At 39.8% G+C, this 25,171-nt stretch overlaps 1 protein-coding gene across 2 annotated transcripts in view; it reads right to left on the reverse strand.

Moving 5' to 3' along the window:
• Positions 1–9,193: 9,193 nt before the first annotated feature.
• The window catches only part of FAM171A1 (family with sequence similarity 171 member A1), an 85,319-nt gene continuing 69,341 nt past the window's right edge, over positions 9,194–25,171 (reverse strand). For both annotated transcript variants that reach the window (XM_066198306.1, XM_066198298.1), the window contains 3 exons: positions 16,513–16,629; positions 13,929–14,043; positions 9,194–13,289 (listed from right to left, as the gene is read on the reverse strand). In XM_066198306.1, coding sequence (XP_066054403.1) covers positions 11,585–13,289; positions 13,929–14,043; positions 16,513–16,629 — 1,937 coding nt within the window. In that variant the 3' untranslated portion in view covers positions 9,194–11,584. The remainder of the gene's footprint in view (positions 13,290–13,928; positions 14,044–16,512; positions 16,630–25,171) is intronic.

The following is a 25,171-nucleotide window of genomic DNA, read 5'->3' on the forward strand; positions in this document are numbered from 1 at the left end:
CGGCCGCCGGGGCTGCCCGGCCGCTCCCGCCACTCGGCGGGGACCGGGGCGGGGCCGTGTAGGGAGAGCTCCGCGCCCTGTCCCGCCCGGCCCGGCCCGGCTCGGCCCAGCCCAGCCCAGCCAGGTACACTCGGGCGGTGCCGCTCCTGGGCCCGGCCCCGCACTGATCCCCTCATGCCGACATCCACGCCGCTTCCCCGACGCTGTACCGCGCCGGGATCCCGTCCGTGGGCGCTGCCCCCGCAGCCGCGGGAGACCCGAGCGCAGCCCCGGCGTGTCCGACCCGCGGAGCCCCTGGGGCCGGGCCTGCAGCCGCAGGGCCTCGGCGGCGTCGAGCGCGTTCTGCCGGCTCCCCGTGTTGTTTCCTTCTCGCACCATAAACACTCGGACGCCCAAGTTGTTTTCATAGGTCTCCTCAGAGCTTTAGTAGAGACTCTAGGTTTCCTGCTAGATGTAGACAAAATACCCAGCTGCTTATGGCAACAAATTGGAAGAAAGGAAGAGAGAAAGACAAATAAATTACTTCACGTGTAGCTCTGCCTTGCTGCTCCCACTAATGTCAACCACCAAAAAACAGAGCAGTGTCTAGGGGACCCACCATCCCACCATAAATCTCAGCTTTCTGGATCCTTCCCCATTCTACCTTCCAGGTTCTGTCTCTCCTCAGTTTTCCATGACAGAGGCAGTCATGGATCTGTCACGGCTACATAAAATTAACCTGTGTCTACAATTCAGAGATGCTTTGAGCCACCTCAAATGCATTTATGAGCATAGGTCCAGATGCACAAATGGACTTTGCCATTGCTGTGTTTAACTTTTTCCTAGCTGACTCCCAGAAGAACCTCTAGGACTTAAAACGAAGCTCTGTGAATAAAATTTGCTGCTGGTGGAGGCTGCTGAGGCCACCAGGGCAATCCCAGCACCGTGGGATTCCTGTGCACTCACAGCACTTGCTGTTTTCCTAAAGCCTTTGTATTCTTACAAGCTTCATGCTAGAAAACCTGGAACTGAATGGTAATGATTTATACCCAGGAAAACAAATAAAGAGCAACTTGTGTTAAGTATTTGAACGGTTGCGATTTCCAGGGTCATATCAAGCTTTCTGAATGAGATCCAGAATTTCCAAGTACTTGGTTTGGCAGTGCTGCCAAACACCACATTAAAATGTAGGAATAGGGTTCATCAGTTGTAGTTTCTCCTTATCTTTGCACTCTTGAAAGCAATTTAATGTGAGGAAGCTATTGCTTCCGCCCTATTTGATTTAAGGTTCGATCGGGATTACTTTTTTCCATTTTTGATTTGAGGTGGCGTCATATTTTGCTCTGTCATGTATTGCAGGTGACAGGTCAAGTAAAAGATCTTGCTGGCCAAGAAGAAGAAAGCTAACTGTCCTTCCAGCTGTCAAACTCGGATCCTCTCTGTACTGAGCACTAGCCTGGGGCTGCCCTTTGTCCCACTGTACTTGGTCCTTTACAGCTTGTGAGTTGCCACAGGAACTTTTGATTCAAATGCATGAAATGGAGTCTATAATTTACACTTGGCCAAGTCTGACTTCCTAGTGTCAAGCCCATCGCTGTAGTGTAGAGGGAAAATATTTCTATCACTACACTTTGAAATGACCTTTAGGAGTAAACTTTCACTCAGTTGTAATGCATAGGAGAGAAAGGAAATATCAAAACAAAGGCCCAGTACCCAACAGTTTTCAATAACAAAAAGCAATTGTGAAGTTGTCCTGTAGCCTGGAGAGAAGTTAGTCCAGTGATTATGAATGATTTCTTTCTCCTCATAATAATGTGTAAGAGAAAGTGAAGAACAGTATGTCAATGACTAAACAGCTGTATTGAATCACTGTGCTGGAGAAGCTGTAGATTTCACTGTGTTATTTCCATTACCACAATTTTCCTCACTTCATTGAGACAAATGGAGTACAGGAAGCCTGGATCCTGACTCTTCTTGCATTTTATATTGTCAGTTGAAGAGGCAATATGACTTTCTCCCAGCAAGCTACCCTGCTAGGCATTCTCCCTGGAAGGGGGACTATAGGTGCAGAATGGTGTCTATTCTGGACTTCATAGCATGTGTGAAGAATAACCTTAAGCATAGTGCAGTTGACATCCTGAGATTATTATCCAGGTTTGACTGCTGCAAGGTCAAATGACAGCACTGGATTGTGCCTTGCATTTCATGAAAATCTGACTTTTGCTTATACCACAAGTAGAGAAGTTCACCATAAGTGAGAGTTAAGCACCTGTCCTGCACTGTGGATTTCTGAGGTAGCTCTGCATCTCTGAAATTACGAGACATATTCCCAGAGCATTTAAATTCACTCTGCAGACACTGCTCAGCAGTTACACTACTTGACAGATGCTGGCTATCACATGTATAGCTGTCTTCCAAAAACAGAGCAGCAAGGTAAAAAAATGTACCTCTGAATTTCAGGACTCCAGATGCTCAGCCACAGAGAGTTATTGGAGTATGTAACATTAAGACAGCAAGCAGCAAACATGGCACCTCCTGTGCCTGAAAAGGCTCCCTGTGGGCAACTGTACCTCCAATATCTCTGTTGTTGCATGTGGGTATATGCAGAAACCCCCCAAAATGCTGCACGCCAGTACTGCAGACACAATCCACAGACTCACACCAGTCTAAGCAGACCATCAAAAACCATCAGAAATGTTTAAACTTCACCAGGTAAAGAGCTTGTGTTTGTGAAAGTGCAAAGTTACTGCTTTTAATTGATAAAAAAGACCTCTTCCTAGATGTACAGGGAAGATAAAAGCAAAAGCCTTTTATTTTATGAAGATTGAAAAGAAGAAAGCAGAGTCATTTTGCACAAAAGCTAAAAAATTATTAACAAAGGAAAATAGAGTTCCTTTGCAGGAGACACACTTCACTTAATACTAAATGGCATATCATGAAATCAATTAAAATACTTCCAGCATATCATGAATTATTCATCATATGGTTATTTTCATAGGTCTGCTTAGAGCTTTAGTAGTGACTCTAGGTTTCCTGCTAGATGTAGACAAAATACCCAGTTGCTTATGGCAACAAATTGGAAGAAAGGAAGAGAGAAAGACAAATAAATTACTTCACGTGTAGCTCTGCCTTGCTGCTCCCACTAATGTCAACCACCAAAGAACAGAGCAGTGTCTAGGGGACCCACCACCCCACCATAAATCTCAGCTTTCTGGATCCTTCCCCATTCTACCTTCCAGGTTCTGTCTCTCCTCAGTTTTCCATGACAGAGGCAGTCATGGATCTGTCACGGCTACATAAAATTAACCTGTGTCTACAATTCAGAGATGCTTTGAGCCACCTCAAATGCATTTATGAGCATAGGTCCAGATGCACAAATGGACTTTGCCATTGCTGTGTTTAACTTTTTCCTAGCTGACTCCCAGAAGCAGCTCCAGGACTTAAAATGAAACCCTACAAGCACTCAAATACTTTGGGCATCTTGATGGCCAATATGAGTCCACAAAAATCCCAGGTTACTGAGGGAGGAGCCATCTAAGTTTGGCAGTAAGCAATACTGGGGCCTGGGAAGCCTAAATTCCCAGGGCTATAAAGGACTGGATGAACCATCCGGTGAGACTGTGCAGTATGTGGGCAGGGTGGTACCACGCTTCTGCTTGCTCTTCTAGAACTCTAAATGAAGCCACCCAGGCACAGATACTGTTTCTCTAGAGCAGCCAGGCATAACCCAGGTTTGTTTACCTGCCTAGCAACACATATTAATTACATCCCCGTGAGCTGGTGATATATAATCCAGCATTCAGGCTATTGGCATCATCTGATTAGTCTGTGTTTTGAGTATTAAACACTGCAGAAGAAAAGTATCTAAAATTTTCATGCAGTCATAGGACTGCTCCTACCTTTACACATCACATTGAAATATTCATGGCATTTATAATTTAAAATGGATTTGGATTGCAAATAACAACTTGGTGTAAACATTTTTAATCTTGTAAATTGGAAGCAAAATGGGTCCAATTTGAAAATTAGCTAATATTTTAGTGTTTCCCCTATTTTTCTTATTAACATTAAAAAGTTATTGAGCAAACAAATAGACTTTGGCTCATTCAAGTGTCTACTACCTCACATTGGTTTTTTTTCTAATTGGCTGCTCTTTATGGTGAAAACTTAAATACTATCTTCCTCTATTCTGAATGAGGGGCAAGGGTAAAAGATTGAAAATAAACAGAAGAAATGCACCGAAACACTTCTGAGTAGTTGTTACAGTTTACAGCAGCAGAAGTAGAAATGGTTAGGGAGGGAAATGAGCTTGTGGTCCCACATGCTGCACACCAGTATCCATGTGAGATCACACCTCTGGTCTTTGTGGTTTGTCTCACCCACTCCGCCTCTTTTTCACCCCCCTGCATACCATGCTTGGGGAGCTGCAGCCTCACCTGTTCCCACAGCCCACTTGCTGACGGCCTGTATTGGCTGCAGTGGTCAAACTGGGGACAAGCACTCTCAAAGCATCCCATTCTTTCTGTTGCACTCTCATTCAACTTTTTTTTTTTTTTAATTCCATACCTTACCTCTTCTATTTTACAGCTTACCTTTGGACAGAACTGTCTACTTCTCCATGCTGGTGCCTGCATTGCCAAGAGCCGTGGGCTATACAGCACTGAAGAGGGTTAGGCATTTACATGCACAGAAAACATATCATAGCATTAAAAAAATGTGTATGATAAATACAAACCTTTGTGCTTAAAGGTATAAGTGATAAGGATAAAAAAGACTTTCATCCTTTATTATTGCTTCATAGAGATTTCGGTTTTCCAAAGCATCTATTTTTGATGATTGTTGGAAGTAGGATACAAGACTTACATTAAACACAGGTTCAAACTGGTTCCAGCACTGCTCAGTTCCTCAGTTCCTAGGGTCTCAAGCCCCAAAAGGTAAAAAATACTTAATACTCAGAGCTGACAATTAAATAATTATTACAAATATATATATAATTTGCATTTTAATGTCTATTTTTATTCTGATACCCCTCTCAACTATGTATGTGAACGAGAATTAGTGGTGACAGATTTTTTGATAGACAGTGTTGACACGGGTACTGCAGGAGCTCTGACTTATACCTAGCAATTACTTCTGCCCATCCAATCTCCAAATCAATCCATTTTACTCCCATCAGCTCTACAATCAGTTATCCCACTTGCTTTTTACACTTCCCCCTACCAATGCTGTTTCCTTCTCTTTGCAGGGAGGCTGCAGGTACAGCCAAGATGCTTTATTTCCCTCATTCTGGATAAAAGGGGGCAATAGATACTTGAATTTTTATCTCTTGATCAGTTCAGTAGTTTTTCCAAAATGAAAGTTTTCAGAGTTTTCTTTTTGTCTGTTTCAGATAGTTCTTTACTCACAAAAAAAAGAAAAAAAAGAAAAAAAAAAAAGAACTCTTTCCTGTGACAGATGTGCCTTCTGGACAGTTAGAAACAGATTAACAGCATGGTTCAGGATGCACACCTATGGCATGGAGAATTACACTGAATTAGGAAGTGTCCCATAGAAATAGTGTCTTCCCCATGAAGACAAAGGAAAATTAGACTCTACTACAACTCTTCAATTTCTATGCAGAGTTTTTTTAGATTTTATGGTAAGATTTTACCCTTCAGAATTTTACAACTTTGTGCAAAAGAAAAGACTCTGTCAAGTTTGCAACAACTGCAGAGTAACTTACTTAAAATATAGATACAAGTTTTAATCACAAAGTTTATACATCAGGTCTAGGTTAGAAGGCAGATGTGAATAAATCTCGTGGAAGTTGGAGGCACAGCAGAAACTCAGCATCAAGCATGGTTTTGACCCTGCAATGTCAGCCCACAAGGACAATTAAGTTAATTAATACAAGCCTTTATGGGCTCTCATGCTGGTTCATCCAGTCAGTCTGGGCGAGCGACCTTTACTTTGGCATTGCCTGATGTTGAAATGCTGAAACTAGTATTTAAGACAGGTTTTATATTAAGTGCACTTATATACATACATGTGAATGTGTATCCATGGATGTGTGGATACTTATGTAAGAATATTTTCAAGGATTTCAAGGAATGAAAGAACAATCCAGCTGTCAAGACAAATACATTTCTCATTGGGGGAATCTGGCTATGATGTTTTGTTTCTGTCATTTTTATTGTTATTTAGTGCAGGATTGCAAGGTATTAAATACAAGTTAGAGCAAATGGCATAGATACAAAGAAAGCTTGCCCTTGCCAAAACCTAAAAGTAGCTTTACTGAAACATCTCATGTTAGGGTGTCACACTGTATGTCCCACTGATGTGTGGCTTCACAGCATGGCACAAAACTGAAAGTGGAATCAGGGAGCTGGGTTTATAGAAGGGGCATCCCTTGAAGAGAGAGGAGAGAGAAGCCAAAGCCCATAGCTTCTCTCATCTCCAACCTTTAAAAACTTCCTACAACCACTAAATCACCAAAGCCCTCTAAAAAAGAGAGCTTGTAACAGGACCCACTTTAAATAAGTTCTTTCAGTTTTGATGCCCAACCTCTCTTGCACCAGGACCAGCTGTTCCTTTGAAAGTAGGATTTCTCATCTCACAGCATTATTTTAAGTACCATTTCCTCCCTTTATAATATAAAACTGTCAGGAGCATTCCTCAGTTTGGTTTATTGAGGAGTCTGTCTTTCTAATTATGTAAACACAAAGTCCTTCTCTACAGAATTACAAAAATAACCTGTAAACAAGTACTTCATTTGTACCTCCCTGTTGTCATAATTTTCCTTCCCTGTGGCAGTAAGTTTCTAAGGCAGAACAGCTATTTAATGATCAAACAAACTAACTGGCACTGTTCATTCCTAGAAGCACATCAATAAAACAAGAAATACTTCAGTTAAGTGATAATAGACCAAGTGCCACAGTTTGCAAACTAATTACCTGTGGATGCCAGAGGATTACAGCTGAAAAGAACTAGATACCCTTTCTGTTATTACTGACAAATAGAAGATGGTATTTGGTCTCAATTTAACAGTTGGAATTACATGAGTAAATGTAATAAAAAATGCTCCCCTATTCTGGAAATTGCACTTGACAGCTACTTATTTGTCTTCCTAAAGCTCCAATTCCAATTGTTTTACAGCATGGAAATGAAAATAGCAGACATGATGAAAATATAGTGTATGTACGTATCTATATGGTATATGATACAGCATACTATATATATAATAAATACGTGTGAGTGGATATACGTATATAATATATACATAATAATACTAAGGTTAGCATTATGAGTAAGGTTAGTGTTGAACCTGCCAATTTGTCTGTAAGCAGAGGAACAGGAAAAGAATAATCGAGTTGCTCCTCTTTTTCTCAACTTTGGAGACAGTTAGTAGTTAATTTTTTTATTTCTTTATTTTAATCTAAACCCAAGGTGCTATTCACAAGGCAGAATACAGAGCCAGTGATGATGCACTTTGATTTGAATGGAGATGTCGTAAGCTGAATACTCCCCCAGCAAAGAGGCTGGGCAAGGTGTCTCAGCTGACAGGGATCTCTGCACTTGGACTGACAGCAGGCCCAGTAAACAACTGATGATCCTGTGCCAGCTGCCTGCTGGTGTTACTGAAGTTGTTAACAGTGCTTATATTGAAAGGATAAACTGCTTCACACGCAGCACGTCTGGAGAAGCAGCTCACCACCAGGTGGCAGATACCACAACTTGAATTTCAAATGCTAAAGAGACCAAACAGCAGCACTGATTCATAAAAAACCCCCTATCTGTCACACACGTGATTTAGAAAAGTAAACAGACACTCTTCTCCTTTGACCAAGTCCAAGGATGTACTGCAGGGACCCTACCATGCTCCAAGTTACAGACTATTGATAGTTGATTACTGTGTTATAATAAATTTTAACTCCCAGATGAATTATTGTTAAGAAAAAAAAGCCTTTCTGATTCACTATGGACCTTTCTAGAGTAAATATTTCATCCAACACACCAACACATGCTCATTTATACCTGTACTGTTCTATAGGCTAAACCCTACAAAGGACATTCAATTTCTTACCAATTTCAAACATATTGGTTCAGAATAGTGAGATTAAATGGGTCCCTGAGAGCATTCACGGATAGAATGAAGGGCAGAGAACGAATATATTGCCAAGGTATTTCAAGAGTGCTTAATTCACTCTACTAAAGCTACTCAGTCCTCCCTGTAACAAAGAAACGCGTTATGAGCAATTTCCAAATGCTGGAAATGGGCTTTCCTTTGTAACCTGTTCATCTCAGATCAGTACCACAAGTTTGTATAATTTGTCAAACATGTTAGATGGCAAATGCTCGAGGCAGTAACCAGTTTTTGTCCCTGTATTTGCAGAGGGTTTAGCATGCTGGTACCCTGACAAAGCACTCAATCGAATAATAACAGGTCATTATCACAATAAGTGAAGGTGCTTTACAGATAGTTTAATAAGCTTTGAGAAGCAAGTATTTGAGCAAGAACAAAGTGGGAGCTGGGGAACAACCATGAAGTGAATGGAGTCTTAATGTGTGTATTAACTCCCAACAGTGCCAACGGTTCAGAAAGTCTGTGATATAAATTAACCTGAACTTTGAAGATTTGTTTCTAGTATTTTTTTTAGACAAACATATTTTCTTAATGTTTGTAAGCTTTGTTATTAAAAGCTTGAGATTTTTTCCCTACTAATATCTGCCATCATCAAATAAGAAAACAATTGTTTTTCTAGGTTATCTTCTACATGGACTTGGAGCTGCTGAGGCCAAGACCAATTCAAGTTATACTCTGTTCTCTGTGTTTTATAAGCTTTATTGGTACTTGCTTCACTGTGCAACTGCAATATACAAGCAAGAAAATTTCTTTGTATTTTACTGATGTATCTTCCTCAGCAAGTTTTTGAAAGTTAAAATGGAACTGATCACTGGACTTTTAGATTAGGCACAGCATACTGTAAAATCTTAACCTGTTACCTGATCTGCGTTAACTCTGTAGCACTTTCATTTAGCATATGGCCCAGGTATGGATGCAGAGAAATACATTTCATTAACTATAAATTTAGCAAAATTAAACTATCACACCAATTTAAAAATGCTATTTTAAAGAAGATTTGAAACGTACCCACATTGTTTCTGTTCAAGTATATTTGCAGTATTAGGACCACAAATCATCAAATGAAGTGTTTTGAACATAAAACCAACACAATTAAAGAAACAAACCACTGCAATTTAATAGCAACAATCTCACTTTACAAGATAGCAATGATGGAAACTTTGCAAAGGAATGTGAAAAAGAATGCAATTAAAAATGACAGACTTAAGACAACAGAAAACTTGAAATTAAATAGCACAATAATTCTAGTATGCGGAAATTTTATTCAGAATGTTTACTTATGCAGCATTCTGATTAATAAGTGACACTGTATTACCAGCACTTACTGACATCTGATAAATACTATGCCCTTAAAGTAGTATTTTTCTGTTCAGTGACCTTGCAAAACTGACAATAAGTAACCCAGAGCCCAAAACCAGTTCACAGGTGGTCAGTACAAAATTCCCAAACAAAACAGGAAAGAACCTGGCACATACACAATGAGTCAAATGTAATTTAGTGCTAAAATGATGATTTCAATATTCAATGCACTCCACAATATTTTAGATTCCTTTTACAACATATACCACTTTCAAACATGAACCAAAGCAAAACGGTGATCTGGCTTTGCGGCTGGAAAGGAGCATTGACCTGGGAACTAGGACACTGGGATTCTACTCCTGGCTAGAGATCAGGTTCCCAGGTACATACAGTACGATGGAAATTACAAGACTCGCTTTCTATGAAAACCTTGAAATTTACTGAAAATAAATCAATGAATGTGAGTTGGGGCTTCTTATTACAAATTAAATAGGAACTATATAGCACTTAAATCACTTTGGAGATTACATATTAACTTTAGTGAGCATGACTGCTGCTAATCTGCATAAAAATAACTGAATGAAACATGATAAACTGAATGCATACGAAGGATTCCATGGAAGTGGAAGTCACATACTTCCTCTTCTTTGAAGTCAATTCATGAAAAAGTGAGAAGAGTGCAGTGAGTGTGAATACCCATAGAAATCTCAGAAAGAAAACTGGCCAATGGGAATTGTGACTCCACAGGGGAATTTTGGTGATACCAGGATTTCATTTCCAATGTCTTCAATGATACTTAAGCAAATTATTATGTACTTATCAAGATACAGAGGATGCTTTTCTGAAAAGGGGTCTAAATTTCAGTATTGACTTAAGCTCATGAGAACTGCAAAAGAAAGTAAGTCACATGAGCATAAATATGCAGAGGAAAAATGAAACCAAAGTATTTTTCTTCTTAAATAACATAAAATAATGTGATAACCACTAACAGAGAAAAAAAATCCACAAAGATACTTTTTGCAGTTTATTTTCAATTATAATTTTTGGATAACCAAGCAGCTCTGTATGGAAAAAGCACAGAAGAGTAATTCTGGCACTTTTGGATAGTACATTTGTTTTTTCCCCAAATTTTTCTAGACACATTCAGTCTACTTGCTCAGTCGATAGTCCATTTTATATGAGCATGATTAGCTCATGTGATTCCAGAGGAAACTAACAATATATACAGTCAATGAAACTATCCTCTTGGCTACTCTGGGCCCTTTAAAATGTCTTCTAAGTCTATCCTGGCTAAACAGAATCCACAATATACATGATAGCTACAGAATACACTGTATTGAAATGAGAAATGCTCAGCACAAAATGGGACTCTTGGCATGCAGCTTAAAATAAAAGGTAGAAGTTCAGAAGTTTATAAAATCTCAAATGGGGTCAATTAAAAGGACTTAGCAAAAGAAGGGACTGTTCATTGTTACTGTAAAAAAGGCACTTTGAGAAAATGGTACCAGAATTGGAGGAATCTTAGTCGACACAAAGTTCAGTTTGGTTTCATAAAAAGGCTTCAATGCTAAGGGATGCTACTCAAGTTTCCTGCAGTTGTACATTAAAATAAATTGCTGAGTAGTTTATAATAAAGGACATAAAATGTTTACAACCAACTTGTAAAATTAAGAAAAGCATAGTATAAGCAAAATATTACTAAAAGCAGCAATGCATAGCCTTTCATTGAGATAATGCACAATTTTGGACACCATGTGTCAAATTCCTGTTTTTAAGATACTTTCAGTAGCATTATCAACATAAAATTGGCGTACAAAACAAAAGCTTTACCAGCTCCCATTCATAAGGAGATTGAGGTCATAAACCAACCAAAACAATTTGTCAGTATTTTCAACATCCTGGATGACCAATATCAAGTATATGGAATAACAATCACACTCTTTGTTCAGCTATCTCACTGGAGGCAGCTGTTAAATCAGAGGAATGATTTTAATTCTTTTCTAACATTTACACAGTAATGCATTTAAGTTCTTTCAAATGTTGCTCACCACAGTTTGTTTTTCTCTTTTCTCTCCACAACATAAAAAAAGAAGAAGAAAAAAAGAAAAAAAAATATCAAGCACTTCCACAGAAAGGATATTTGGCAATTTTATACTCCACTGAAGGGTGGATTTTCACAATAGCTCACTTTAGATTGAAAGTCATTAGTGGTCTTTCCTCTCGTTTCTGCCAAGGACTCTTCTTATCTTCACCTTGGTCATCTTCCTCATCCTCCTCATCTTCATCATCATCATCTTGAACGGATGTTCCATGTTCAGGACTAGTTAATGGCTCTGGTTTGGTGTCCACAGTTCTGGTTTCCTCCTGCAGGCTGGGCAGCTGCACGCCACTTCTCTTACTGGTGCCTTCTAGGAGGCATCGGAGAGCATTGTCCTCAGGGCTACAAACTGCTGTTCCACACTCGCTGCCACTTTGGTCCATATCATCCAAGTACACAAGCTGTGTGTAAGCTGTGCTATCTGAAACCTTCCGCTCTCTCTGCTGGTGCTCCTGCACTGGGGGGTGACTCTGTGGCGCAGACAGATGATCTCCTCTTCCCTTCCGGGCAGATTTTGGTTCGTTCATGTCAACACCAGAGTCCAAACTGGCATCGTTACTCCCGTTCCTACCAGCTCTTTGGAGATCAATGTATGAATGTCTAACGTGAGCATTTGAACGCCCATCTAGAGAAACAAACCATGCTCGGGGATGAGGCAATGGCTTCCCACCTCCTAATTCCATCAAAGCCTTTTCTGTAAGAAGCTGCACTTCGCTATTCATCTGAGCCAGGGATGCATCGTTCAGAGAGGCAGGAATGGAAATAGATTCAGACATGGAAGCATTTTGCTGACTCCACTCAGCCGCACCTGCATCTTGCAAATGTTGCTGAGATATTGCTTGGGATGCCAACTGCTGGGGCTGCAGCTGCTGGGCAGGGTGCGGGAAAAGCCGTGCGTGAGGGTTAGGAAGCTCAGCCTGAAGTCTTTCTAGATCAATCTGCTGGTCAGCTGGGACAACCAGGGGCTGGCTAACAAAAGGGTGTTCTCCGGGCAGCTTCATGTAATGACCTGGGATGACCAGTGCAGGCAAAACCTTTCTGTAAACACTGTCATTGACTTGGTCAACAGAATTGCAGCAGATTAACTGACCTGGTCGAGGGAAAGACGTAGGTCTTTCAAGGTGATCAACTGAACGAGACATCATACAATCAGTAGGTCTGCAGTCCAGCAGCTCTTTTTCAGGGGCTGAAGGTGTGGGGTATATTTGTTCCTGAATATTGTATTTACTTCCAGTAGCAATATGGTTCATAGATACTTGAATTTCTCTCTCCTGCTTTTCAAATAAAGGCTGAGACAGCATAGCATTGTAACTTCTCCTATATTCATCTTTGATAGGGGACTCATAGCTTTCAGATGTTTCTGTAGATTTTCTTGTCTTTAGAGGAAAACTATCTGCTGACTTGTGGTAGTCTTTTCTTAGAGACCCACTGGGAGTCAGGTCATCCAAGGAAATTCTGCTCTTGTCTTTCTCCTTGTCAGAGAGCAGTTCCTCTCGGGAACTAAACTCCTGGGAAGTACTGAAGGAGTGCTTGAGCATAGGTGTATGCATATCTGCTTCTCCAGTAGGTGATACCATCTCCATGTGGACAGCACTGATTAATTCCTTTGCCCCTGAGTTTTCAGCGTGTCCATTGCTGGCAATGGACAATCCACCTGGAAATTCTGACTCACGACGTGAAAATATTAAATTTATATGGGACATTGAAGTTGCTTGATCCTTCTTAGAAGTGTCCAGTGCTGTCGAAAGCTGCAGTTTCTTATGATGTTGACGGGGTCTTAGACATTTTCTTCTATAAAAGCCAGTAACAAAAGAAGTTATACATTTATGACTGTTGTACACAGAAACAAGAGAAGCAAGTGTGTCTTAACAGAAGATTTTTAAGCAGTGGTTAGTATTAGGGGAATTGAACTTTTATTACATAATCTAAAAATTAAAAGCTTATCCCAGCAGCAAAGATAAAATTAAAGAATAACTAATGTCATTTGGGAAATATCTCAAGTACCAATTACAAACTGGAGTAAATGTCTAGAGAAGGCAAGTATAAAATCACTCATTAGTAGGCATTTGCTGATAAATTAACATTTGTTTTAATACAACGCCAATAGAAAGACCATTTGCAAATGCTTAACAGGTACAGAGATCTTGAACCTATGTCCATTTTTGACAGGAAATTACATGGAGAACACAGGTAATGATGTGTGTGATTCACTTAACTACCATCCTCCCAAAGGCAGGGATTCATATGCTGCATGTAACCAGGAAGACAGGAAATTTAATCTCACTGTTTCTTTCTTTTTCAAACATTTCCTTGCCTTTTTTCCCCCCTTCAAAGGAAAAATGTTTCAATACAAAAGTTTAAAATTCCATAAGCACAAAAAAAAGCTTGTATTTTCAACATGAACTAAGTAACCGGGATGGTGAATCTTACCTGCAATAATACAAAAGCAGACACAGCAAGACTAGAAGTATGAGAGCCATCCCTCCTAAAATTGCCAGAAGAAACATTGTGTGATAGCTGGTAATGTCGTGTGTCACAACGGGACCTGGAAGGCCAGAAAAGAGAATTTAGACCTGTAATAATCTGCAAATAGGAAGAGGAACAACAGTCGAACAAGGAGAGGGACACCTTCCCTTATTATGAGGGTGCTAAGCAACACTGCTGCTCATAGCCCTGGAGCCTACTGAGCGGCCCATCTCTGGAGAAGGGAGCAAGTTGTGGAGAAAGCATGTGCTGATTTTCATGACTGCAAGTCCAACTAGGTCATTCTAGTAGAAAAGCAGTTAGTTTCAATGGGAGCATGCATCAGTGAATGCTGGTTTTCAGGTCCTAATGCTGACAGTGTGTGCCAAAGCTCTCACCACTGTAGAAAATCCATCAGAGCATCTCCCAGCACAGTAATGCACGAAGCAACACTGTGGGCAACAACTGCTTTTTAACGTCTCTTCACACCAAACAGTACAGGCACTGCAGTCTGATTTGCTAGAAGATGTTGGTGCTCTGAAGTCTAGATCAAGCCAAACCAAGCAGACCTTCAGTAGCTTTAATTAACAGGCCACTAGTGAAACAGTGTTGTAACTCCAGGTTTAAATAACGCTTAGTAAATGTTCTAATACACAGAGGAATGCATACATGTGGACAACATCTGTTCACAATTATGCACATGTGACCCAGCTGGTTTATAAAATCCTTATGATGATTTTGAAATAAAGACCCAAATTTTCTTCTGCAGGCAAGGAGGTACAGCACCAGCTGGCAGAATAACATGCATGTACTGTGAAGGACAGCAAACTTGGCCAATTTAGAGGGCAAAACCTCATGTGTGGATCTTGAGTGGTCTGTAGAGCCACTGCTAGGAAAACGAAGATAATTTTTGTCCATTTTTGAGATAGGAAATCAAATACATTCAAGTTGGAGATAAAATATGCAAAAATACATTGAATCATTAAAAGTAACATAAATTATATTGCATTTGGGAAATCTCAATATTTATACATTCTGTCCCACCACTACCATTACATAATTGATTTTACTGTTGCTTTAGGACATTAAGCAAAAAGAAAACAAGATAAATCACTTGAATTTTTCATGAAAATGTTGTTCCCATTGTAAGAATGTTTTAGAAACTCAGATCTAACCCTAAAGGGAAGGAAAAGTAAAATACAGGTAGAAACTCTGCCATACAAGGTAAATCACAGGGACAATTAAGCCTTCTCCTGTTAAGAGTAACAGGCCTTATAACTCGGAGTTACAAGCACAATCCAATGACTAGTGGAACTTCCTTGCAATCTGGGACAGAGTTGTTCTGGGAAATGTTTGGCTCAGAGCAGTTGCTTTTTCTTCAGGAACAATTATTTTGTAAAATTCCATTAAATTTAATATGATAGCTTATTCAGATCTGCACCTGCCTCTAAATTCAGCAATGAATCAGCTTAATATCCCAGCATTTAATATCTATCATTTAATAGAACTTCAAATAAAAAGCTCGCATATTATGAAACAACTTCATGATATGTATAAGTAGACTTTAAAACCTGTCTTTATGTAGGAGTTTGTTTTGTTGACTATTTTTAGTTTATTGAGCTTACACAGCCAACGCAAGCATGTTTTCATTTCTACTGGATTAGATTTTTAGCTGGAAAACCTAATAAAGAAAATCTGTAAGGAATTCTATGTTGGTATTTGGGGGGTTTTTTTGTTTGTTTTTGGGTTTTTTTTTGATTGACTGGCTCTTTTATACACAGAGATATCTCAGATTATTGGTGGCTGAAGAGCTAATACCAAGAAATCTGAGGCAGACACAGACAGAAGAAGCAGAAGTTGCTAATTAGAAGTTGTTAATAATCTCCAAAACACATATAATTAATGCCTAGTTCAAAGCCATTTTTTACAGTTATGCCAAGAGGTTTGCAGATGGCAACTACTCAGCTCTGTACTAATGCCATTCTAATATACCTCCTAGAACTCCTAGCCCAAGTTATTCAGTGTAAATTAATCAGTCACCAAGATGATGCAAAGCATAACTCTGGGCAAAATGGGCATCCTCAGTGCAGAAAGAAAAAAGTCTCAATCAGTCAATCAATCCACATATACATTAGTAAGTGTCTAACCCAGGATAATGCTGGTTTTAGGTAAATCCATATCTCTCTGAGTTTCTGTACAGAAACTTCACAGCACCTGTTTTTCTACCTGCTGGAACACCAACACACTGATGCTGTGACTCCCATCATTATCTAGCAATGGCTGTACCAGGCAGTGGTGACACAAATGCATCACAAAAGCAGGAACACTTTGAAATGTTCCCCATTGAAACGACACAGATATTTTGAGCACCAGGGTTGGCCCACACAATCCTGAAAAGATTTTAGCCCTTCACTTTCAGATTTCTCTTTTCTAGTAATAGATTATTGATCAAGCTGTGGCATATCAGATGAAGTAGTTCTGAAAAATATTAACATTATATTTGAATAAATAATTACCCAGTGCTGCAAATATCAATAAAATCCAATCTTACCTGGGATAGTAGGTGACATAGCTGCAACCCAGTAGCCCAGCTGAGGTGCAATATAAGTCCAAGTCAACTGATTTCCTTCTTGTTGTACAATGCCCAAACTACTCTTCAGCCACGTCCCTGTAAGCGTACAAATTGTAGGGAGATGTTACAGATATTCACACATTCCTCTGCAAACAAGAGGAAAATCAAGCAGTAACAAAACCTATCCACGTGCAGCAGAGATTGTGTGTGTTGCTGTGAAGTGGGAAGTTGTGCCTCCTGGTCACTTGGCATTTGAGAGTGCCCATGGCTTTCTCAGAAGCAAAAAACCCCCAAACTCAAAACCTTTAAGATTAAATAAAACTATTAAATCTTCAAAACCTGTTCAAAGAAAACATTATTATATTGGGTTCCCCTGTTTTGAAGCTGGATATTCCTGAAGCTGATTATATGTAGACAGCCCATTTAAAAAATGTAGTTCAAGTGACATCACATCTCTTAGACCACACCTGAGCTCTACACACCACCTTTCCACCAGGCCTGGCTGTCGACTTTTACAAGACAGAGGACAATGTTTCCTCCAAACGGTTTTCCTATACAGAAAGCAAGCTTAGTTACTGTCAATGACTGGAATTACATTGAACCATCACCGTGATTATCCGTTAATCATTCAGTATCTGTGTAATACCCCCAGAAATACTGTTTGGTAACAGATGATGAGTTTTTTTAAAACATGTTTCTCAAGGAAAACAAAATACTTTTAAAAAAAATGATGAAATGATAATTCCAAAATAAGTAAGAGTAACGATTTGAAAGCAACGTGTTTAAGTTTGCATAACTCTTGAGTCGTCCAGATTGACAATCTGCACTAGTTGAGAGTTTCTCTACTTCCTGAAGACTACTTTTATTTAAAGGGTTGGGTTATGAAAATCCTTACAACTGAACCAGCCTTTTTGTAATTCATTAAGATCCCTGATTCTGGGGCTGTCACCTTAGTTTCTGATGTAACAATTGCCCAGAATGGCTTGTAGATTTAATAATTGCTCAGAATGTTCCTGTATTCATCCTCTTTGAACAAAACACAGAACTGCTGGCCTTGATATAGAGAACAATCACTGAAAGGCCACCTCTGGTGCCAGGCAAGTGTTTCCCAAGCCTGCAGTCCTGGCTAGGCACCTCCAGTGGGTGCCATAATAGAGGGCTTGGTCTCCTTAAGGCCTCATGTATTGTGGTGGCCACCACCAGGATGATGACCTGTGTAGAGAGAAGGGTTAAACCACTGTGCATTTCTGCAGTGCAGTTCTCTATTTCTGTGCTGAAGGGGGAAGAATGCTGTATTTCCCTTACTCAGCTTCAAATGCTCACTGGAAAGGTAAGCTGCATCATGTACTTGTGATTTCCCTCCCTTTAAATAAGTCTCCTGCTTGTTATTCCCAAAATGGTGCTTTTCATCAGATGTCACTTAGGATTAAGCAACAGCATTTTGGATGACAGTCATCTGAACACTCAGCAGTGAGTATAGAACACACAGAAGAGGTGCTGCAGCTGGGTTTGTTTTCATAATACATTAAAGATCCTCATGATTTCTTCTGTGTTCCTCAGATTATCCACCCGTGCAAACCCTCTACACATAAGAATGGCTTTTCTGAGTATTTATTTCCTCCTTGCTACTGATTTTTCCTGTATAAGACCACCATCTTAGACTAATAATAAACCCACCTGAATACAGTGAAAGGTTTAAAAGAATACATGGTTGAGAGGATTTCTAGATCTAGGTGACTACTACTGCCAGACGTCAAGTGTATTTGCAACCAAACTGAATTTGTGGGCAATGGGGAAAAGGAATTACTGATATAATTATCAGTTTTTCCAAGTATCATTTCCAGTCTGTAGAGGATAGCAGTCACCTGTTATTTCATAAAGAAAGTCACACAAGACAAGTAATTTTGATTTACAGTACTAAAAGGGCCCAAATCTGTGTACTCAGATTTGCATTCATGGCATTCATAACTGCTGTAGCAGAACATCTTGACGTAGTCAATCATTTACCTCTCTTAGGGAAACATTTTTTGGAAAAATAGAATGGAATTGTCCACAGTTATGTGTGAAATTTCTGGAAAAACTAAGAGAAGTAGATTTATTCTTCTCCACTAATGTGGCCACTAACCCTTCAGATTCTCTATCCATACACTTTCACGGAAGATGTCATACTAATAGCCCTGAAGGTGAAAAACAGTCTTTAAGGTCACAAATTGCTTTTATCTTGTCTCGAAAATATCATTTGGTTTAAAAATTCTGTAACCTTGAACCTTGTCATTTTTCTTTTTCTGCAAGATACACACCAACTATTGAAATACACAACAATGTGAAATAAAACTTTAACAGAGAGATAAAGTGCTAATACAAAAAAAAAAAAAAAAAGGAAGGCCCTGGGTGATGAATGCATCAAGTTTCCCATATTTTTTTATCATCTCTAAGCCCTTTAAATTCCCACGCAAGCAGAACACAGACGTAAGTAATATAGCGAAGTTCGGAACCTTCCATGTCTATTTCCATAGCTGCCTCCCCGAGCAGAAGCTATTACCGATCCCCTCACTAGGGGGAACTTGTGTCCAGCATGCCTTACCCACATGATGCTGCACGCCAAAGAAGGCAGTCCCGCTGCCTCCCGAACAGCCTTTTGCTCAGTAATGCTCTGCATCACTCAGCGATCAAGAAGCTCAGAGAGGCTGCAGGCTTATCGCCGCGAGCAGAGCTCTGCTGCCGTCCTGCCCAACGAGCAGCAGCTCAGGTGGGAACAACAAGAATCCCTTATTTGCAATGGAAGAAAACAGGAGTCTACTGCACAAGCCTCAGAGAGGTTTCACACTTGTCTGCTGCTCACTTAGTTCACCTGTTCTTGCTAATCACTGGACATCGTCCGGGCAATGTGCTGGTCTCCATAAACTAAGGAAAAATGTAATTCCCTCTCTCTGTTATGGGTAGTTAAGAATTTCAAAGGCATAAAAGATATACCAAATACTGGTCATCTTTAAACAGAAGTGATGCAGCTTTTGTTGACCATACTCTACAAATCGGTGTATTATGACAGAAAATAGTAACTTTTAAATGGCACTGTGCCAAGCTCCTTCATCAGGACAACACCAAGTGCGAGTTCCTATGAACCATGAGAACACAATCTCATCATCAGCCCTTTTTTAGTATTTTCATTGTCCAACACTTTGGTGCTAAATTTGCCTCTTAAACTTTCACCATCTCTTACCAGCAGTCCACTAATAGAGCATCCTTGCACATCATGGGATGAAGAAAGTAAAGAACTCCACCCTTTACAACAGCAGCAACAAAAAAAGCTTTGAGTGGAAACAGCTGAAAACATAAAGTCCTGTATTGTTTCTTTTGTGATCAAATAGCTGAAAGCCAACCTAGTGTTACTGGAGGGAACTGACATACCTCCAGTATTCTGCAAATCCATCAGCATTTCCAGGTTTCTTATATTCCATCCTTTATAGTTCCTAATTTCCTGGTTGCTTTTCAAGTATCATTAAACAAGCAGTGTTCTTGCAGCTCCTTCCATGCAATGCCTTGCTGTAATGACTAATGTTGGACCTTCTATTGAGCTAAACCCAATTGCCTGGTCACGACTGGCTGTGCTCCTACCATTTCACACTGCCTTACGTGACCAAGAGTTCATTGCTGTGCAGCCTTGAGAATGAATTCCCTATCCTGCCTCAGATTCCTCCCTGGAGTGGAAAGCAAGATGTTTTCCTGTACTAAAAATGAAGCTAATTACATTTTATGTCCTCACACACTTGCTGCTGTAAGCAAAGGAGAAGACTGGGGCAGTCAGTAAAGAACTTTGTCTATTTTTCTATCCATTCCTATGCAGTAGCCTGCAAATGGAAGAAGAGCAAGCAGCATTCATTCTTTCTGTGTTGTCAGGATTACAACTGCAGAACTAAGCAGGAGAATTTAGAAGGGAAGAGAGGTCTTTCCTCCCTGTATGCTGTGTTCTAATAATTTAATTTGTTATTTTCCAAACATCCTGTAACATCTACTTCTTCTCCCCACCCAAGTCAGCAAAATCAATGAGCTTCACTGCTTATTAATATTTGCACTTGATTTGTAATAATTGTTAAGTAACAAGCATACAGGATTGTTAAAAAAAAAAAATCCGAAACCAGTAAAAAAAAGCTGGATGTAATGGAAGTGATCATTTTCGTTCAAGACTGTGTCGTTCCAAAGGAAACTTGTCAATGCCTCTCTGGAGCAGAAACAGCAAGCTCAGTATAGTTTGTAAGCAATGCATGATTTGGGCCAATTCACCATTAATTCTTAAAGACCTTCTGGTGTTTCACGGAAAACTTCTATATATAGAGACATTCTTGCTTATAGATCATTTTTACATTTCTCTTCCTCTTTTTCCTCTCTTACTGCTCAGTGGAGCCAACACGCTGATCCAAGATTCAAGTCAGGGAAGCTGTCTCCTGGCTCAAACTAACAGCAGGGGGAGAACCTAGGCACTTAATGCTTTTCTCACCAAAATTATACTGCTGGTTATGACTTTTTGGAATAAATGATGTAATTTAACAAATTTATTCTTCATTCTTTCTTAAAAAGCTTTTGAGGCATCTACCCAACACTCATTCATATATGGAACTCAAAAGCCAGGTAAGAGAACACAGCAAAGAACATAAAAATCAGAGTACTTTACAGATACAAAAAACTATCAGATAAAGAAAGCTGATGTCCATCTGACTGCAAAAAATATCAGAGAAGTTCAAGATTTCAGCAGAGCAGGACAGATAAATTCTGCTGGAGAGAAGCATCTTAATACTTCGCAGTAACTTTGACTGTGATTAACACATTTATCTGAGGCAGCATTTAGGACATGCCAATGGAGGCCAGAGGGGGGTTATCACGAGCAAATTTAACAGCAAATGGTTTGCTCAGTTTTGCTCATTAAATCCCTATTTCAAGACACATTCAACATTAAACAACACCTTTTTGTAACTCAATTTGATTTACTTCTGAATCAGACTGAAAAGTGGCACTTTCAGCAAGGGGAGTGCCCAGATGGACAGCTGTTGCAGAGAAGCCACTTAAGAACAGCTATTCTACACTATCCCCCTGCACAATCAGGTCACTGCAGGTATGGCTGGTTTGCCCAGAAAAGAGACATCCTGTTTTCTTCAAAGACATCAACTATTCCATGTGACAGCTTGCTGGAACCCGGCAGCATGAATGGATCTGCTTCCATAGTCTAGATACATGATGGCTCTGAGTAAGACATTGCTTCTATATTTTAAAGCTAGATTTTATTATTTTAAATAGATCTGTAGTGAAATCTGGGAAATCGTATGTCCCTCTGGCTTCCATGTGTGACTGTGCATGCTGACAATCCCATGCTGCTCCAGCTCAAGCAAATGGCAAACTTCCCCCTTGGCCTTCGTGAGGCAGGAGTGCCCCAGAGCACCATCTGCACTAGGAGAGATGCATGGGACTCTTGCTACAGCCAAGAAGGAAGGGGTCAACCCCCCCTCCTGTGATCTGGCTGGGAGGGGAGTTCTCTTGCTGGCACCCCAGCAGAGAGCTTGGCTCTCTGGGAGGATGTAAAATGCTGCTTGCTTCAGGCTTAGCTTCCCAAGCTGACCATTTCAGAGCCTTCCAGATCAACACTGCTGCAGGGACTTCTGCTGATTTTGATTGTGTGTTCTTTCTATCACTGACCAAAATAGTTCTAGTAAGTAACTGTCAGATCAGTGTGCTGCAGCCAGCAGCTTCCCCCAAGGACAGTCATAAAGTCCAAATATACTTGTGCTTAAATATATGGTAGCTATGGTGGTTTATTTCTATAAATTACTTTTACATGTGAGCTTTTGGTAGAAAATTCTTCCATTGATCAAATACTGTTTGCTTTTCCTTTTGTTTCTTTTAACTGGCAATAGGATCATCCAATCCCACTCAAGCAGGGAACCAAAACTGTTTTATTTACAACAAGAATTATTTCCATCCAAGCGGATTGACAAGTAAGAGAATTTAATAAGAAGAAGAGTAAATTAAACATAATCCCATTATATGAATTTATTTTTAGTCACAAAACTGTCTTCCCTGGACAAAAGCACTTTGGAAAGAAAAGAAAGGTACTTGTAACTGTACTGTTCTAATAGCATAGATGTTTTAAATAAATATTCCTTAATGAGAAGTGCTTTTCTTTCAGCATGGATCTTTTTTGTGCTGTCTATGATGTCTTGTAAGATTGCCCTGCTTAGGCAGAGATTCACGGTTAAACAGAGATATATGTGTCAAAAGGAATGAGGCAGGTTGTTATCAGACAGGATAGGACAGCAAAGGATATTCAAAATATAGCAGAAGTGCTTCTAGAAGTAATTGATTTAGACACTGCAAATGGCAGCCTTATTATGAAGAGTTAATCAAGGGCAAGTTGGTGAAAAGAACTTCCTAAAGCATGTTATGACATACATAAATTGTAGCTTTTCATTCTACCAGTTGAAAGCTTCTTATCAGATTTCTTCTTCCAACTGAAAATCACCTCTAATCTGCATCAGGAGGGGAAGTTCTACTAGAGAGGGATGGGATTTTTGGTTTTACTTTTGTTCATTTTCTAAAAAGCTAAAAGCTGAAATGGAAGTTGAAAATTCCTTCCTGAATATTGGTGGAGCTTACTCTCCTCATCACCTTCCCCCCAATACACATGGGTTTAAAAATTCATAGTATTTAAGTTAATATTACAATTTTGTTTTCAGGGTTGCTAGGCAACAGCAAAAAATAAACGTCCCTGCTCTGAGAGCCCATACCCTCATTATTCTTCCACTCTTACAGAATTTGTTACACAACCCTTCCAAGGCTAAATCCTGCTCCTGTTTTAGCAGCACCATTATTATTTCATTAACTAAAAGGGAAATGCTTCTACCATCATACCTTGAAGATTTGGCAAGGAAATACACGAGTTCAATTTATTATTGTGCCTGAGAAGCTCTGTGGGGTTTTCCATCTCTTCTCATTTTTCCCCTTAAATCATCTGTCAAGTGTTTAACAAAAGAACACACCAGTTTTCATATTTAATAATCTTAAATATATCTGGGCAGAAGGCAGGGCATTTTGCACACAGAAATGCTCGTATTGCTTTGGTCCCCTCAGTATTTCCTTCTAGAATGCCAGAACAGAAGTGACTTACTAAAGAAAATTACTTCCATACATAATTACTGGTTAATAATTGTATTTCAAAAGGAAAATCTTAGTTATGCCTGTTGGATCACCATCGCTAGTTACTGGTATATGTGAAAGATACCACCTCTAGAATTTGCTTTACCATGTTATTAATCATATTCAGCCAGTTACTGACAAAATTTTTAGAACAAGTAATAAATAAAAACACATGCACAAAACACTGCATGCCTTTTCCTTCCTTCAGCCTCACATCACACATTCAGTTTCTATTTTTCAAACTGTAAGTGGAAGCTGAGAGAGAGGTTTTCCCAAGTCCTCAGCCTCCTTCCAGCCCCATCCAGACTACCCACTCCTGCTTGGATTCCCACCAATCTCCAGGTCCTCTTCAACTGAGGCAGTTGCACAAGCACAAAGGTCTTTTCTCCACTTCTGAAGTTTTGATGCCTGCTTCTTCCTACCTTCTCCTGCCATGGCTTCTATAGGTGGAGCTACAGGGCTATCTACACGATACTGCATTATAAAAACCTGCTCCCAGAAGCCAGGGATCTGTTTCCAGTTTTATTTCCTTGACTACATACTAGTAGATTATTTGCACAAAGATCACTACACCTTGGCACCAACCTGATTCCTTCAATATTCCCTTAAGCATCGCCATCATGCCATACCTCATCTGCTTTGCTATAAATGCAGCTTAAAGGGTGTACATGGTCGGCAGAGAATTAAACAATCCATTCATTCCCTTTCCTGTGTGTAAGCCACAACATCCATTTTGAAAACACACACTAATAAATAAGCACGACTATCTCCTATGATCCTCTCCAGAGGGATCATGAGAGTGAGAACATGCCTCAGTGAGCTACACTGTGAAGCATCAGAGGAACAGCTTCTTTTCCTTTCAATGCTGAGGTCTGTCTAATACTCTGAAATGGTGTCTGCACATATTATGTAGACATTTTACGTGGTAAAAAGCTGAGTTTGGTAGCTGCCATTTCTATGGCAACACACAAAACATGAAATTCTTCGAGAGCAGTTAGTTAAGAACCTGTATTCTTCGGTGTACTTAGTCTTAAGAATAATTAAAGCTTTCCAGCTGAGATTAAAAAGGAAATCAAAATCAAATAGTCAAGGAATTTTTAAACTACAGAAACAGCTTAACTTTGAACTTCTGTGGTTTTCACCTTTACAAACCAATCTGCATATCACCACTGAATCTGGTCTAGAACCACGTGTTCTGGATCTGATTATACCAAGCTCAAAACTTTGGGGGCAAGGAATGTGATTTCCTGGGCACATCCATTTCTCATGCATAGAAAACCCACTAAAACTCATGGAGAAGTGTATGAAGTCCCAGGCCATGTGTGCAGCTGCATGCACTCCAAATGCACATCATCTCTCCAAGGTCAAAGTCACAAACTCACACCCAGTGTCAGATCAAGCGACAGGTTGCAAATATTTCTGTAAAATGATTATTTTCTGTCAGTCACACAGGGTT

The sequence above is a fragment of the Chamaea fasciata genome, unplaced genomic scaffold, assembly GCF_029207755.1.
Source record: "Chamaea fasciata isolate MVZ Bird 193981 ecotype frontalis unplaced genomic scaffold, bChaFas1.0.hap1 SCAF_1, whole genome shotgun sequence".
Taxonomy (NCBI): Eukaryota; Metazoa; Chordata; class Aves; order Passeriformes; family Sylviidae; genus Chamaea; species Chamaea fasciata.